This window comes from Venturia canescens, chromosome 5, assembly GCF_019457755.1.
Source record: "Venturia canescens isolate UGA chromosome 5, ASM1945775v1, whole genome shotgun sequence".
In the NCBI taxonomy this organism is placed as follows: domain Eukaryota; kingdom Metazoa; phylum Arthropoda; class Insecta; order Hymenoptera; family Ichneumonidae; genus Venturia; species Venturia canescens.
The window spans coordinates 2,435,756-2,450,290 of record NC_057425.1 but is presented as its reverse complement, the minus strand read 5'-3'; the positions used below and the strand labels follow the sequence as shown (position 1 = coordinate 2,450,290).

General features: G+C 47.5%; 1 protein-coding gene across 6 annotated transcripts in view; it reads left to right on the top strand.

Moving 5' to 3' along the window:
• The window catches only part of cut (homeobox protein, cut), a 128,398-nt gene that overhangs the window by 5,541 nt on the left and 108,322 nt on the right, over positions 1 to 14,535 (top strand). For 5 of the 6 annotated variants that reach the window (XM_043418850.1, XM_043418846.1, XM_043418848.1 and 2 more), the window contains exon 2: positions 778 to 2,786. In XM_043418850.1, the coding sequence (XP_043274785.1) occupies positions 2,679 to 2,786 (108 nt within the window). In that variant the 5' untranslated portion in view covers positions 778 to 2,678. The remainder of the gene's footprint in view (positions 1 to 777; positions 2,787 to 14,535) is intronic. The other variant, XM_043418845.1, reaches the window with a different exon arrangement.

Below are 14,535 nucleotides of genomic sequence, written 5' to 3'. Positions count from 1 at the left end.
CGTGTGCAGGGTAGTTGGGAGGGTTGCGCGGGGATCGCGCTGGTCCGGAGCGTCTTCCGTCGCGGCTCTGCGTATCGCGGGGTGGTCGGTACGGGAGATGGGCAGAGGGAAGGATTGAGAAAAGGAAAGAGAGCTGCGAGGGGGCGCCACGGGCCGACAATAGCGTAGCTGTAACGGGGGGCACCCCGCGAGAGCGACCGCAGAGAACGGGGGTAGGGGCGATTCGATAGAGAAGAGGAAGTCGATGTGGCAGGGGTCGAGAATGGTCGGAAGGGCTTCGAGGAATAAAAAGTAGCGATTGGTATAGGAAGACGGGGGTTGGAAAAAGGGTGGCAGCTTTGGTTGTCGTCGAAGGTGGGGACACGCCGAAGAAGTAGGAGCGTGTTGCGGAGACGCCGCCGGAGGAGGCCGAGGGGGAGAGTCGTCGGAAAATAATACGAGATCTCTGGCCTCGGTCGAGGGACCACCTCGCCAGCCTCCGATTTCTTCGGCGTTTCCCCTACTCGCGTACCAAGGGCTGTGGTAACGTTCTCCTTCCATCCCGTCGATCGTCACGCGCCGCGTCCACTCTCCCTTCTCCGCGCGATCCCACCTCCCCGAATATCTCGTTTTCACGGTAACGGGCGTTCCTCGATAGCGATGGTGGGGGACCGCGGGTGCCGCCTCATTGGTCAAACTCCCTTATGTACAGCCCCCACCAGCGAGCTGGAGCAACGCCCGCTGCCCCCACTCTCCTCTCTTGCGCCTCCTCCAAGCGATGCATCCAACGTTCCGTAGCTCTTAGTTTCAGGTTCGGAGCCTGGTAGGACGGGTCTCTCTTCTCTTCGAGATCCGGCACGGATACACGCAGCCTCAACATCACTGTTTTCCTTTTTTTATTATCATTATTATCAACGTTATCATTGACTCCTCGATTGGATAATTGACCTCGTTACTCGTGACTCGATCGAAATACTCGTATCGATCCCTCCGTGAGGAGAGTACCCGCATCGATCTGAGCGACGACGACGACAACAACAACAACAACAACAACAACAACAACATCGGCGGCAACAACGTGTCTGTGCGGGGGACCAAATTTCTCGAGATACAAAACTTTTGCTCGATCCATCGATCCCGTACCTCGACCGGACCTGAGGATACTTCGAGGGGGATCATCGCAGTCATCGCATCGGATCTCAAACCGTCCGATGAATCGATCGCGTGAACTTGTTCGCTCGGAACGGAGAAGAAAAACTTGTGGCTGTGGGCAAAACTTTGATAGAATCGTGGATTTCATTGAAAAGTGATATTCCGCGTTCGTGCTGTTTTTCCAATCCCCTTTGGATCAACGAGTCTCCATGTCAACGAGCGTCAAGTTTATCGACGCTTTATATTTCGACGACACGAACTGTTCGACGTTTCGGTCAATCGAATCCACGTCGACGAATGTCCGGGTCGGATCAAACGCCGGAAGCTCAATGCATGAGGAGTGTCGATGAACGTGTGCTGGATGTGTTGGAAGGGTGCGCGCGGAATATCGGTGGTGAACATTGCGAAAACGGGGTGAAAAGGATCCCCGTCGAGTGAGGGGAAAGGAACGGTGGCCCTGAGATAACAGCGGCGTTGAATATCGTTCGCCAACGTCCCAGTGCGCGTGTGTCTTCAGGATCATTAATGAATTTCGGTTTTTTGGATAATTGATCGAAGGAAAAATCGGCGACGAAGAATACTCGAAGGCGATGACACGCCGCCGGTCCCGTCACCGTCCACAGCGCGTTGATCGTCTCGACTGAGGGCGAGGGAGAGAGGCGCGCGCGCGTTCGCGCGCGAACGTACGCAAAGTGCGAACGTGGAGAGGAGCGAGTGCAAGTGTGTGTGTGTGTGTGTGTGTGTATGTGTGTGCGGAGAAAAGGGACGTTTGGGGAAAACGTTTGCAGAGCCGAGTGGAAGTACACGAGCCGCGGAAAGGTGGATTTGTGCACAAACGGAGTAAAAAAGTTGAGAGTGTTTGAGGGAATAAATAAAAAAAGGGAGAAAGTCGATTCCCCGAAATAAGGTCGTTGAAATAACGAGACTGGCGAGCAGGCGGGGACGTTTCAATGACGATTACGAGCCGTGAGAAAACTGTCGGAGTTGGATCTCCGAGATCCAAGTGACAAGCGGCGACGGCCAGTGTCGTAGTTTGTAGTTTTTGTGGCCATCTCCCGCTTCTCTCGGAACTCGGAGGAAAGAGAAGCGCGCTCAGTCCCCCTCGAGGAAAACTCGGCTGAAAGATACTCTCGAATTTAATGGTGATCCAAAATTCGAAACGATATTGTTTGTTATTGGTGGTATTCCGAGAGTGCACGTGTGACTGATATTTCTGAGTGCGTTCGATCTTACAAGATCGCTAAAGTGGCACGGCAAGACAGTGAGAGGATAAACGCAGTGGGCTTGGTGATTTGGTTTTTCGTTACGTCGAGGTAATCCTCGAATCCGTCAAAGTGGCTTCGTCACTCGGGCTCCAGGGGCCTTCAGCGCCGATCGGGGCCCAATTATTGGCTTCTACCGGTGGTAAGGATGATCATACGAGCGCATCTACCACCCTCGCCGTTTATCACGCTAATCTCGTAGCCGGTAGTAACAGTACGGTGACAGCGGCCCTACAGCAGTCTCCATTACTGACCTCCCTCAATTCGGCCGCTGCCCTAGCAAGCATGCAGGCCTCAGCGGAGGCCAATTCCCTCGATCTACAGGCCATGCAATCCATGGAATGGCTCTTTAAGAAGGAACGCTTTTACATCCTCGTCCAGTTCTGGCAACAGGTAAGTTTTTCACTGCCCACTTGCGTATCGATGTTACCCTAGCTCCAGCAGTGGAAAATCGTGTTTTTTTGACGGCCGCGAACCCACTTGGCAAAAAAGTGTGTCAGAAAGTCGTGTCGTTTTTCCAAATATCCAGAAAACGAGAATCCACGTTTTGACGTTGAGGAGATTCGGTGGAAGTAGAAGTGCGAAAGTGTCATTGGATCGGTGTGAGACATATATATTTTTCGACTGGAAATCGAACTAGAAAAGAAGCGTTTTAATTCTTTGGATGAATTAATTCAATGGATGAGAGAGCGAGCCAAGCAGTTTCAATGAGTCCTCTGCTACGAATTGAGTTTTCGTCATAAAAAAATATTTTTCCAACACTCGTCAAGAGTTTCCGTTAACGTTCGTCATTAATAAAAAATATTCGATTCGTTGGTAGTGGCGTATGGGGAGGCTTCTCGAAGGCGCAGATACGAAAAGGGAATAAATTTTGACGTGAGCGTTGTAAAAGAGTAACTTCGTGATTGGCTTATCAATCCGCTATCTCGTGCTCGTCTTCGTAACGACGAATAATAAGATTTCATTCGAGTATCAGAGCATCTTCGAAATATGGAAAACACGAGAGAACGAAGGAGGTTTTCGATCGAAAATTCGTCTTAATTTCCGTGTACGTAAAGTGTTTGGAAAATGTGTTGGGGCGCGTTCGAGAGGACGGGCCGGCTCTGCGGCATCGGATACGTACACGCGGGCGTTACATCAATTATTCAACTAATGATCTTTGCCGCAATTTCACTCGCTCGCTCCTCTCGATCTGTCTTGGTCGTTTCGGTACATGAATTCGATGTACTTGACGCGGTTAAGCCGCGCGCGTTTTAAATTCGAAATCACTTGCAATCCAGAGACGTGGATTGCACTCGATCGGTTTTCCCCGACGATTCTTCCTCGTCCGCCTCTAAACGCGAGGAATTCGAGATACGTATGATCTTAATTGACAGGCCTTGGATATCGTTCGGGTAATTATGGCATATAAATTGGGAATAAGCCCGGAGATTTCATGTCCCGCGCGTACTCTCTTCGCGCCGCTATCTATATCTCCTCAATCCCGGTCTCTGCTCCTTTTCTCGCTGCCGATATGATATGACGAGAGCGGGAGACGCGAGCGAGGTGATTTTCCTACGAGTATAATACCATCGAAACCGGATTAGGAACGAAAACGAGTCGAGTAAATGACTTACCTCGCGCTAGTTACAACGCATGCTCCGATACCGAGAGTAAAAATCGTTTTCCGATTACCTCAGGCATTCGAGAGTCTCGTTATATTTTGCATTAACAAACTTAAATTAGATACTCGAGCGGGTGAAATTATTCACCGATTCTGTATACAGATTAACGCAAGCATTTCTCATATTATTACCGTTAGATGAGCCTTGGAATATAAACAAGCCAATAATGTGCGGAGCGATTATCATTGGCACGCTCTCACTTTTCTTCGTTTATCCGGACAATAAGATTAGCCAACAGATCGGCGATAATCCGGGACACGAGCTCTTCAAAATCGCATCAAAACTCCAACATAATCGTGCTTAGGAGCATCAAATTTTTTAGTTCTTAAGTTGTATCTTCTTTCGATTTAGTAAAAAGAGGAAAAAACGTTTTCTCCTCTTTTTACTTCGCGTTTGCTGGTAGAGCAATTGAGGATCGGTAATTAGGGTGTTTAGCCAAGGTCAACGCTACGATCGCCGGTGGTTTGCCTGTAATTGCTGGTTGTTGGTCAGATCTTCGATCGCTTATCTCCGACTTTGGGTCCCCGCACGATATGCGAACTGTCTCCCTTTCTCTCGGCCGGTCCACGCGCGGAAGCGAGAAAGGAGGAGAAACGGTGATGGGAAGAGCGGCGAAAAGGCGTATATATAGCCGGCTTTGCGAGTTCCATGGGTCAAAGTTTCCCCCAGTGCGGTACTTCGGGTGTTTGGCGAATAGTTAGGCGATTTGGGGGTGCTCGCGTGTACCTCTCGGGCTTTCCGAGAGACAGAGAGTGAGAGTGAGCGCGAATAAGGGCAGAAGCGAGAGGGGCGACAGGTTGTCGAGCAACTTTGTGGCTTGCCGTGTTCCACTACACACCATTGCCGATGTTTCTCTCTCCTCCTGTCAAATTCTCGAGTACGCTAAACTTCGATCCTTACTACGAGGTGACGAGCATCGCTTTATCCTGATCTTTGAGGGATTTACTTCTCGAACCCGATGACTATTCAACGAGGTCAAGAGCCCTCGCTGTTTTTCATCGACTCTCTCTCTCTCTCTCTCTCTCTCTCTCTCTCTCTCTCTCTCCACTTTCAATCTTTCTTCGTAATTAACTGATTCATACTCCGGAGGGCAAAGACACTCTCGAAGAAAATGACACTTGTCGTATCGCGGTCTCGTAATACCGCGAGCTCCTCGGCGTCGTCCCACTCCGATAATGATTCAACCGTATTAGAGAGAAAAAAAGAGTCATTTTGTTGCGCAATTGACGTGTACACCGAAACCGTAAAAGTCGATCGTTCACCAGCGCCATCTTTATACTCTCCTCGAGTCAACGCCATTTATGATATTTTCCAATCTATATATAGCCAGAGCTTCACATTTTATATTGTGTTTTCTCTTATCGCGGTATCGAACGCGCCCGAGGCGAGAGAGCTGCGAGAGAGTGTTCACAGATTGAAAAAGATTAGGGGCCGTTTAGGAATCGGTGCTGTTAAAGTTGCTCGATTTTATTGAACCTCGGAAACAAAACACACGAAATATCGGTCTCGTCATTGATGGGATACATTTTTCCGTGACTCATTGATTGTGGGAACGCACGAAATACGGTTTTTCCCGATAAATAATCAATATGAAAATGGTGTGAAAAAGGAATCGCGGCGATGCGCGTACGAAGAAACGTGCGAGTTTCACCGCTCCAGCCAAAACGTTTAACACAGTTCTATAAATAGCTCGCGACATACCGCGGAATCGACGATTTCTTGGAAAAACGATGAGAAATAAATGAAATAAGAGAATCGTAATAAATCCTGCTCGAAGTTAGCCGGAGGCTTGTGAAACCCGAGCAAATAAGTTTGCGCGCGTGTTAGAAAATCGGTAATCGTACCAGGGAACGATTGGTAGCCCGCGACGTGAGGTAAAAGCGCGCATCGGCACGGGGCGTTTTCAATGCGTTGGAACAAAGGAATCGGAGAAATCGGAATTTCATCGGTCCGTATACTTTCCACCGGGAGGAAGAACCAGCGAGTCTGCGACGAACTCATTACCTCCGGTAGCTTGCGATGAATAATCAGTGACTAGAAAGGATCCCGCGAGTGGTGAATATCTCCAGAAAAAAGGCGAAGAGCAACGGGGTCATAAAAAATAGTAATTTACATTGTTCTTGTGCGAGTTGATGCGCAGATTGGAAATCCCCCTGGGAAGGAACGTTCGGAAAGAAGAGAGTGAAAGAGAGAAAGAGCGGCAGGCCCGCGTGGAGCGGCTTGGCTCGATGTTTCCTGAGCGAGAGTCGAATGCGTTGTGAGCGCGGAAACCGACAGATATCCGAGGAGAACACGGCGTTCTCTCGCATTCCCAATTAGTTTCCTTGGCCGCTGGAGAGGGGGAAAGCACGCGGTGAATGGACAAAAGTTTTGCCGTCTCGATCCCCCACCAACTCGAAGAGAGATGATTCCCCTACCATGCACGAAGAAAAGGCTCCTCTCGGCCGTGTTCTTGGTCCTTTAACTCCCCCACCATCGAGAGCAACTTCCACCACTGCGCGAGTGTCGGCGTGCTGCCTGTCCACGCACACGCACACACGCCCACGCTCACGTACAGACCACACACGGGTTATCGGCGTCTCCGTTTTCCCCTGGTGGATCGGCAACGTGGAGAGAAATCCCCGACGAACTTGCCGAAATTCCCGTCTGGCGGCGTCACCGTCCAACCCGCGAGTACGCGAATACACTTTCCGAAACGTCGTTCTCTCTGTGAGTCACACCGCGGCTCCGACCAACAACTAGACTCGCGGATTGTTATGCATGTCTATAGTCACACATGCCCAGACGCGTGTAGCGCACTTGAGCGAGCAACCAACAGCCGCGTCTAAGCAACACGTTTACACGTATATCGAGCTATGTTTATGAACTCGAAGAAACTCGCATGATGTCTTCATTTTTCGATGCGAGAATCCTCACTCTTCTCCTCATTTTACCGTTTAACCAGCACGTGGTGCTCCGTTGGACTCGAGCTACCGTACACCTACCCCCTTTAAATTAAAATGGAATTTTATCCAACCTTTTTGTTCTCTCCTTACGAATATTTCGTCGCTGAAAACCGGTTTCGTAGAGGTTTTTTTTAATTGAATATTATTTCATCGAATCTTATTGACTGGAGTTTATCAAATGTTTTTGTGGGCTTTTATGACTCTTCCGAATGGACATTCCTAGGCTCACTTTTATCACTGCGGTTTTATTGTCATTTACGATTTTAATGACTTGTATTGGAGAGATTACGAAAAGGATTTCGATATAGGAAATGATTTGGTGCAATCGGAGAGACGATGGTTTCTCGTCGCTCGGCGTAAAATAGCCGGGATTATAGAGCGTTCTTGGAATAAATGAAAACGCCGTACGCGAGCGCGCGACGAGGCTCGAACGCGTTTTATGACTCATCGAGCAGGGCAACCCGAAGAATTCGATGATACGCGACACGCGTTGGTCGCTTTTTTACTTCTTGATTTCTTTTCGTTCTCGAAGCCTTGTTTTTTTCGTCAATTCTCAACTCACTCACGAGCTTCGCTCGATTCTTTATGAATACCGTAATATATTGGCTTCTCCCGCGGGAGAAGATCGAGAGGCGACAGAAAAGCCGGAGGAAATATATGCGCGTAGAAAAGAAAGGCTGAAGGGGGCATTACCGAGACAGAAACGAAGGAGACGAAGAAGAAGAAGAAGTAGCAATAGAAACGATCCTCGTATCGTACGTGCACTGAGCGATGGGCCAAGTGAAAAAGAGAGAGAAGCTCCGTGAACGCTATTAATAAACTGACGCTTGAATTTTATCGTCGCTCTTGCCCTCTTCGTTAAAATGTCCGCGTGAATAAGAGAACACAAGAGCGGACCTCTCTCGCAGCTTCCTTTCTCTCGCGCTTGCACGCACGTGTCGAGTCGCCAGCGGACTCTTTCTCTTATAACAGAGACCCATTCGAAGATCGAAATTAGGGGAAATCGCGTATATACAGACCAGAAGAGACGCTTAAATATACGAAAGAAGATCGAAGTTCCTCGACGAGATCTAACGCGGACGAAAGATCTCTCGTCGATTTCGAATATGTTGCCAAGAGACACGTGTGATCTTTCGAGCAACACACGTATATGCCGAGCAGTCGCACTCACACATCGCTCATCCACCAAACGTATGCGCGAGGCTGTATCACTCTTCATGAGATTCGTTTAATGATCGCACTCGGATTATTCTTTTGCAGCTTCGAATGACGCACGGATTTGAGACAGCAAGAGCGATCTTCGATCCCCGGTAAAAGCGCTCGATCGATGTCGCAACGAGATCAGCCAACTTTTATTTATTGTCCTCCACGCACCACTCGCATTCAGCGTCCTCTTAAATATCGAACGAAATTCCACGTCTGTGCGCCGAAAAACTCGTTCTACATTCTCAAAACACTCATTCATCCAAAAGCCCCGCCGCGTCAAGGCGTCTCTACCTTATGATAATCCACACACGCGATACAGGCGATACAATGCTGCCATGCTAAACCATGCTAAAAACATAAAAATAAACTTCAAAATGATGAGAATTTTATAAAATTTGGTTAACGCATTCTTTAGTGCCAAATTTGACAATACAATTTTTTTAAGACTTTTTAAGAATAGCGTTTCCATATATACAGGTATAACATACATTCCGGGCATAAGAAATCTGTTTTAACGCGTATATAATTACTCGATAACTAAGCAGAAGAAAATTTTGAAAAAAATTGTGTTTTCGCACTCGATGTTGAAGAAAATTATCACCAAATCTGTTCAATTTCTAGTTATTTAGACTTTTGTACCAAACCTCCTTAAGTCTGTATACGTGAGCAGAGCGTACGCCGGAGCGATAGTGTTGTTGCAGATGGTATGACAAATCGACGCTTTGCCAGTCTCTTTCCTCCGTTCGTACGGATTTCGCGAGTTCGAGGACATCTCGTGCATCTTGTTTGAGAAAACATGCTGCGCCATTATTATCACCGCGGATCTTAAGCAGCCCACGCTCTCTCGTGTGTGCGGCGAGAAATAATAAAAACACACTGCGATCGCCCCGCTTTCGTGCTCAACATTGAGATTCGAAAATCCACTCGATGCTGCAGATAGCTTTTGGGAATCGGCGAACGAGGGGCTACCACTGCGACGCAGGCTTTGACATTAATAATAATGGAGTAATGAATTCGGGGAACACGCTCATCAATCACACAAGCTACCGTAATGACGTCCGTGTGTCTCACTCCCGTGAATAATCGATTCCTTAACCAACATGTACGCGTGTCCCACGCTCCTCGAATGTGTATACATATACGTACGAAAACGTACACTCGGGCATCGAGACACATCGACGTTGTCCAGTCGGCTCGGGAGAGTGCCTCGTTCTCAATAGTCGACCGAGAGGATTAATATCTTTCGAGAAATCAATCTGGCCCCCATAATTGATCGTCGACTTCCGTTTTCTCGAGTCAACAGAGTCCCCGCCTCCATTTATACATTCCAACTTACTCAGAGGTGTCGGGCGAAAGCGACTTTTCAGCGGTTTATTGCTCTCGCATCGATGCCGCACTTGTCCTTCGTTCGCTTCGTCTCTGTCACGATCGCCGTTCCCACTTTATACGCGCTACCATTTGATTAACCTCTCTTTTATCGAGAGCCCCTGCTCGAAATATCATCGGATAACAATCGAGAACAAGCGGGTTGACTGAGCTCCGCGTGTGCCATGGAAATCGTAAACTCGGTGAATCTTCCCGCGAACGCGACGAATTTGAGCGTCTGTAAAGCTGCTCTGCACAGCGAGAGAGTAAGAGAGAGAGCGCTGATTCGGAGGTAGCAAGCGAACGGTAAATTGGCACTGACCACACGTGCTCGTTTCGTAGACTATACGGACAAACAGTCGGAGCAACACGCACGATGAGGCTGTGATATAATACGCGAAGGTGTGTGTGTGTGTACAGTCCGAGCGATGTTATGCATGCGCCAAGTGCGTGTTGAGTCTCCATCCACCTATATTCGAATGCGCGTATATGTACGTGGATTTTGCAGACACCGGCTCGTCCCTGCTCGTACGTTTGCGTGGATGTGCAAGCAGTGCAACAGATGCGCGAGGCACGCGAGCCCACCGTTGGCACTCTCCGCATGGGACATACGCGATAGAAAGAGAAAGTGAGAGAGTCGGTCTCGCACGGTGGGTCGCGAACTCCGGACCTTCCGGTTCTCGGCGAGATCGACCCGGCGCGCCACACGAATATTTGGCAACGAACCATCGTAGCGATCCTTAGCTTCGACGTTTGTGAGACTTTCTCGCCTCGTGGCGACGCGTTGCGCTTAGGGGCGCCTGCAGCTTGCTTTGTGCGCGTAAACCCCGGATTTACTGATGGCTCGCGAAGTTGGAAGAAACAGAAATAAGGATAGGACGAAAAAATCGACCAGTTTTTCAACGCCGCCCGGTTGTCATCGGAAGCAAAGAGCTCTACGTAATTGAAATGAAATTCAAAATTGTTGGCGCTCTTGCCAGTCGTCATTTCTTTGTTCTCCCAACGAAATTATCGAATAATGAACTTCCGGTTATGGATATTCGATTGTAATCTTTCGCCATGTGCTTGCACCGGAAACGGAATATTTTTTATGCTCCTGGAAATTCAGTGGGCTCTTGCTCGTGTATTTCATAAAACTTCGATTGGGATGTTACGATTGAAATCATATTGTACGAGTGGGGGAACTTTCGTTACTGGAATTTTCACGGAATCGATCGTCACGAATCGGATGAGATTTAATATGCCATATATTTACTCCGAAGCACTGTTTACATTGGAATTTCGATACCGGTTTACACGAAATTCCATGGACGTTAGGCGCATAGCAACTTTCAACACCGATGAGTTGGCTCTCTGTGCAGCACAATTTTTTCTACACTGTCATCATTATTAATTTAATGAGAATGCAGTTTATTCCCGGCCTCGTTTTATCGAACAGACTTCTTTGTTATTGTTGTACTTTGTTGGCTTATTTTCGTATCGATGCATACGTATCAAGAGCCTATCTATTTATATGGATAGGAAGAAGAGGGAGAGTCGAGAGAGAGAGAGAGTCAAAACCGGGCGGATGCAAAGGTGTATTCAAAACAGGTAGCCAGTTTCTTTTCACTCTTCCTTTCACGCTTTTTACGTCTACAGGCTTTTATTTGATGCTTTTTATCTTCCTTTACCCTCTCTCTTATATTTTTCATTTTGCATCCTTTTCCTTTTTATTTCCTCTCGTTTTCTATCGTTTTTTTTTCTCCCGTAAGTCTCGCTGTGAATTTCACGGTTTCTTCTTGCCGTTATTCCTCCGAGTACGAGCCTATCTCTGTTCAAAGTTCGCTGCTTGGAACAGATCCAAAAAAAGTGTCGGTCGCTATACAGCAGCAGAGGGAAACGCGTCTCTTACCGCGCGTGAATGCATATCCCGGCTCGATGCGGATGCCCCCGGAGCAGCCTGCATTCTCGTCTTTAAGAATGATTTTTCTTCGTGGCTCCTTCGCAGCCGCAGACTCCCCGAGTGATTTTCGAGTGAGTCGTTAAACAGGGCTAAATCAACATCCGAGCGGGCGCGCGAGTGTCGTACCGTTGAACTTTTCAAAACTAAAATAAACCAATGAAGCGTGTCTCCGAACTACTTTTCATTCCCTTTCAATATTCTTTCTCACGAAACTCTTGTTTTTTTGGAAACAATTTCAATAGCTCAGCGTCGTGTTTCATCGGAACTCGACAAAATCCAACTTCCGATCTTCACCCCCCACGCATTTGCTGATACTTTTCATCGGAATAATTGCTCTCCGCTGCCTTCTCTTCCCGGCCGTCGAGAAGCGCGTGTTATTTCGTTCTATTGCTAGCCCGCAAACGCGCACGAGCAATTATCCTGGGAAACATAATTTACGGATTGTCGGGCGTTCGTTGCACGGTATGCGCAACCTGCGCGCTCTCTCTCTCTCTCTCTCTCTCTCTCGCTCTAAATATATATACACCTGCCACTTCTCGTTCACATCTGCCTCGATGTTGCTTTTCTTCTCTTTCTTCACTTCCATCAGCACCTTCTCGAGACAAGTGCTCCGCGTAACAGAGCGTCGGTCTACTCATTGCTATCAACTTACAACTTGTTATATACATATTTGCATTATATTATCCATTAACGTATAAATATGTGGGGAGTATTTAGTGCTGGCTCACAACAGCAAAATATATGGAGATATTTAAATGCAGCAGAGTCTTTGATATACGATCGAGTCGCCGCGCGATAGTTGCGTGCAACTTCTAACCTATCTAACTAAACCACCTTACAGAAACACGTATAGTTTTACGGGGATAAAAAAAACAGCGATAGACGTACAGGAGGAACGCACAAGGCGGTGGTCTCGTTGCCCGACCGGCTGCGTCAAAAGTAATGGTTATTGAAAATCGTTAAATCATGAATAGTCATCGTATCGCCAATTAGCACCGCGCCGCACTGAATGAATATTCACGCGACTCTCGCCCGGCCGATTCGAGCTGAAAGCCTCTCCGCGTGTACAAAGTTACCTATATTTGTGAGCTCGTGCATCTTTGCGTATGCGAGCCTCTACATTTGTATGTTGCAGGATGTGTGCCACCCACGCGTATACACGCAGCATCGCGTGGCTCCCGTCACGCAAACGCTTCTTCTATACTGATTTCATAATCCCGCTGGGCGATGCTGCTCATGGCTTCTTGTCATTCGCATTGCAAACGCGTTTACAAAGAAATAAAAGAAGGCGAGAGGCCAGAAAATATCGATAGTTTCTTGCATGGAATTAGCGATTTGAAATAACGATTTTCGAGACTCTGAATACGAGTTTTGAGAATTCTGGTTGTTTCTTTTGCTCTGGAATGATTGAAATTTCATTGGGGAAAGTTTATATATATTCTGTGAATAAGGAAAAAAATATTGTCGGTTTTTTACATGAAGATGAATTAAATTTGAGATGCGTTAGAAACCGAGTATCTTCGTGTACGTAAATTTTTTTCTACTTCATTTAATGTCGCGCGCATATTGGTTGTTTGAAGAGAAGATAAGGCGCGAACGGTACGCACGCAGAGTGTCGGGGCTTAGATCGATCCTATCGATGATTTCGGTTGCAAGTTTAATGACTTGGGCGTATTATATCAGTTCTCGTTAAAAAGTCGGCTCGAGAACAAAGCTTTGTCAGCGCATTGCCAAAATTCCGTGTATACGCACAGCCTCGAATTCGTATGCCTACGTTCACGATCGTAGCCGCGCGAACGTGAATACAACGATGAAAATGGTGTGTACGGTTCTCGAGCGCTGACGGCAATTAAAGTTCCCGAAACAAGCTAACTGCGGAACGAGACGATTGATAAGCAGCAACCGGAAGTCGATCGCGGCCGAGCGTAGCTAACGGGGTTTCCGCGCACACATAGTCCTTCGTTTCTCCCTCTCTTTCCTCTTTCTTTTTATTCTCTCGTCTCTCTCTCCCTCTCGTGCACATAATACAAACCCTCTTTGCGACTCTTGGTCACTCGTCTGCGGATCGCGCGTATGTGTCGATGCGTGTGACCCTCCGCGACTCATTCGCTTTCAATTTTCCGTCTCCGTATCACATTGCTTCGACGACAGATTCCACTGTGTAGAAATGACTAATATGTACATTACGTACACGTATTTATATTTATGTGTGAAATACACGAACAAAGCTCGTGTATCGATTCGCCTCCGGTCGCGAGCTTTGTCGCTCCTCGTTCTCTGCTCGCTTCGACGACGGAAATCCGATCCTGTGGTCGAACGATTGGTTTCTATCTGCACATGTTTATACGCTACTCGCTGGTGGCAGACCGTACACCGGAAGTTCCTGCGCGATCCTATCGAACTCCGATCGCTCGAGATCACTCGTTCTAACCCCTCCGCTTCGCTCTTCCTCTCGTTACTACCACACTTTCCCTCAATCATCGCGCGCGCGCGCGCGCGGTTAACGCATCCACTTGTACATTATCCCTGTATTACGAGACGTTCCATTGAACGATCGGAGAACCGCAACGCGACGACCATCGCAACTCGATACCACGAGAAAAATGAGACGAGATTATTGTACTTTTAATAGCACCGGAGCCGAGCATGTGTTCTACTCTCCATTGTCATCCGATACAATTACTATTTCGCCCCTCTCTTTATTTCGTGTCACATTTTCTCGTTTTTATCTCATCAATATATCCCCAGATCCAAATTCTGTCCTCCGAATTAACTTTTTTCGCTCATTTCTCGTCGAATTCCTCGTTTTTTAAAAAAATCATCGAAATTTCGTTGATTTTACGAATCATTGAGTCCACTCGCAGGGACACTCGTTCACTGAATTATTGCTTACTTTCACAAATTCCCATAAAACCGATTCAATTCCGTAACAGAGATCTGATCAGAGCGGAGTAGTAAAAACGTTTTGTGCAAAACGAAGATTGTGTTTGACTCTCTATTACTATTACGACTATCCACAG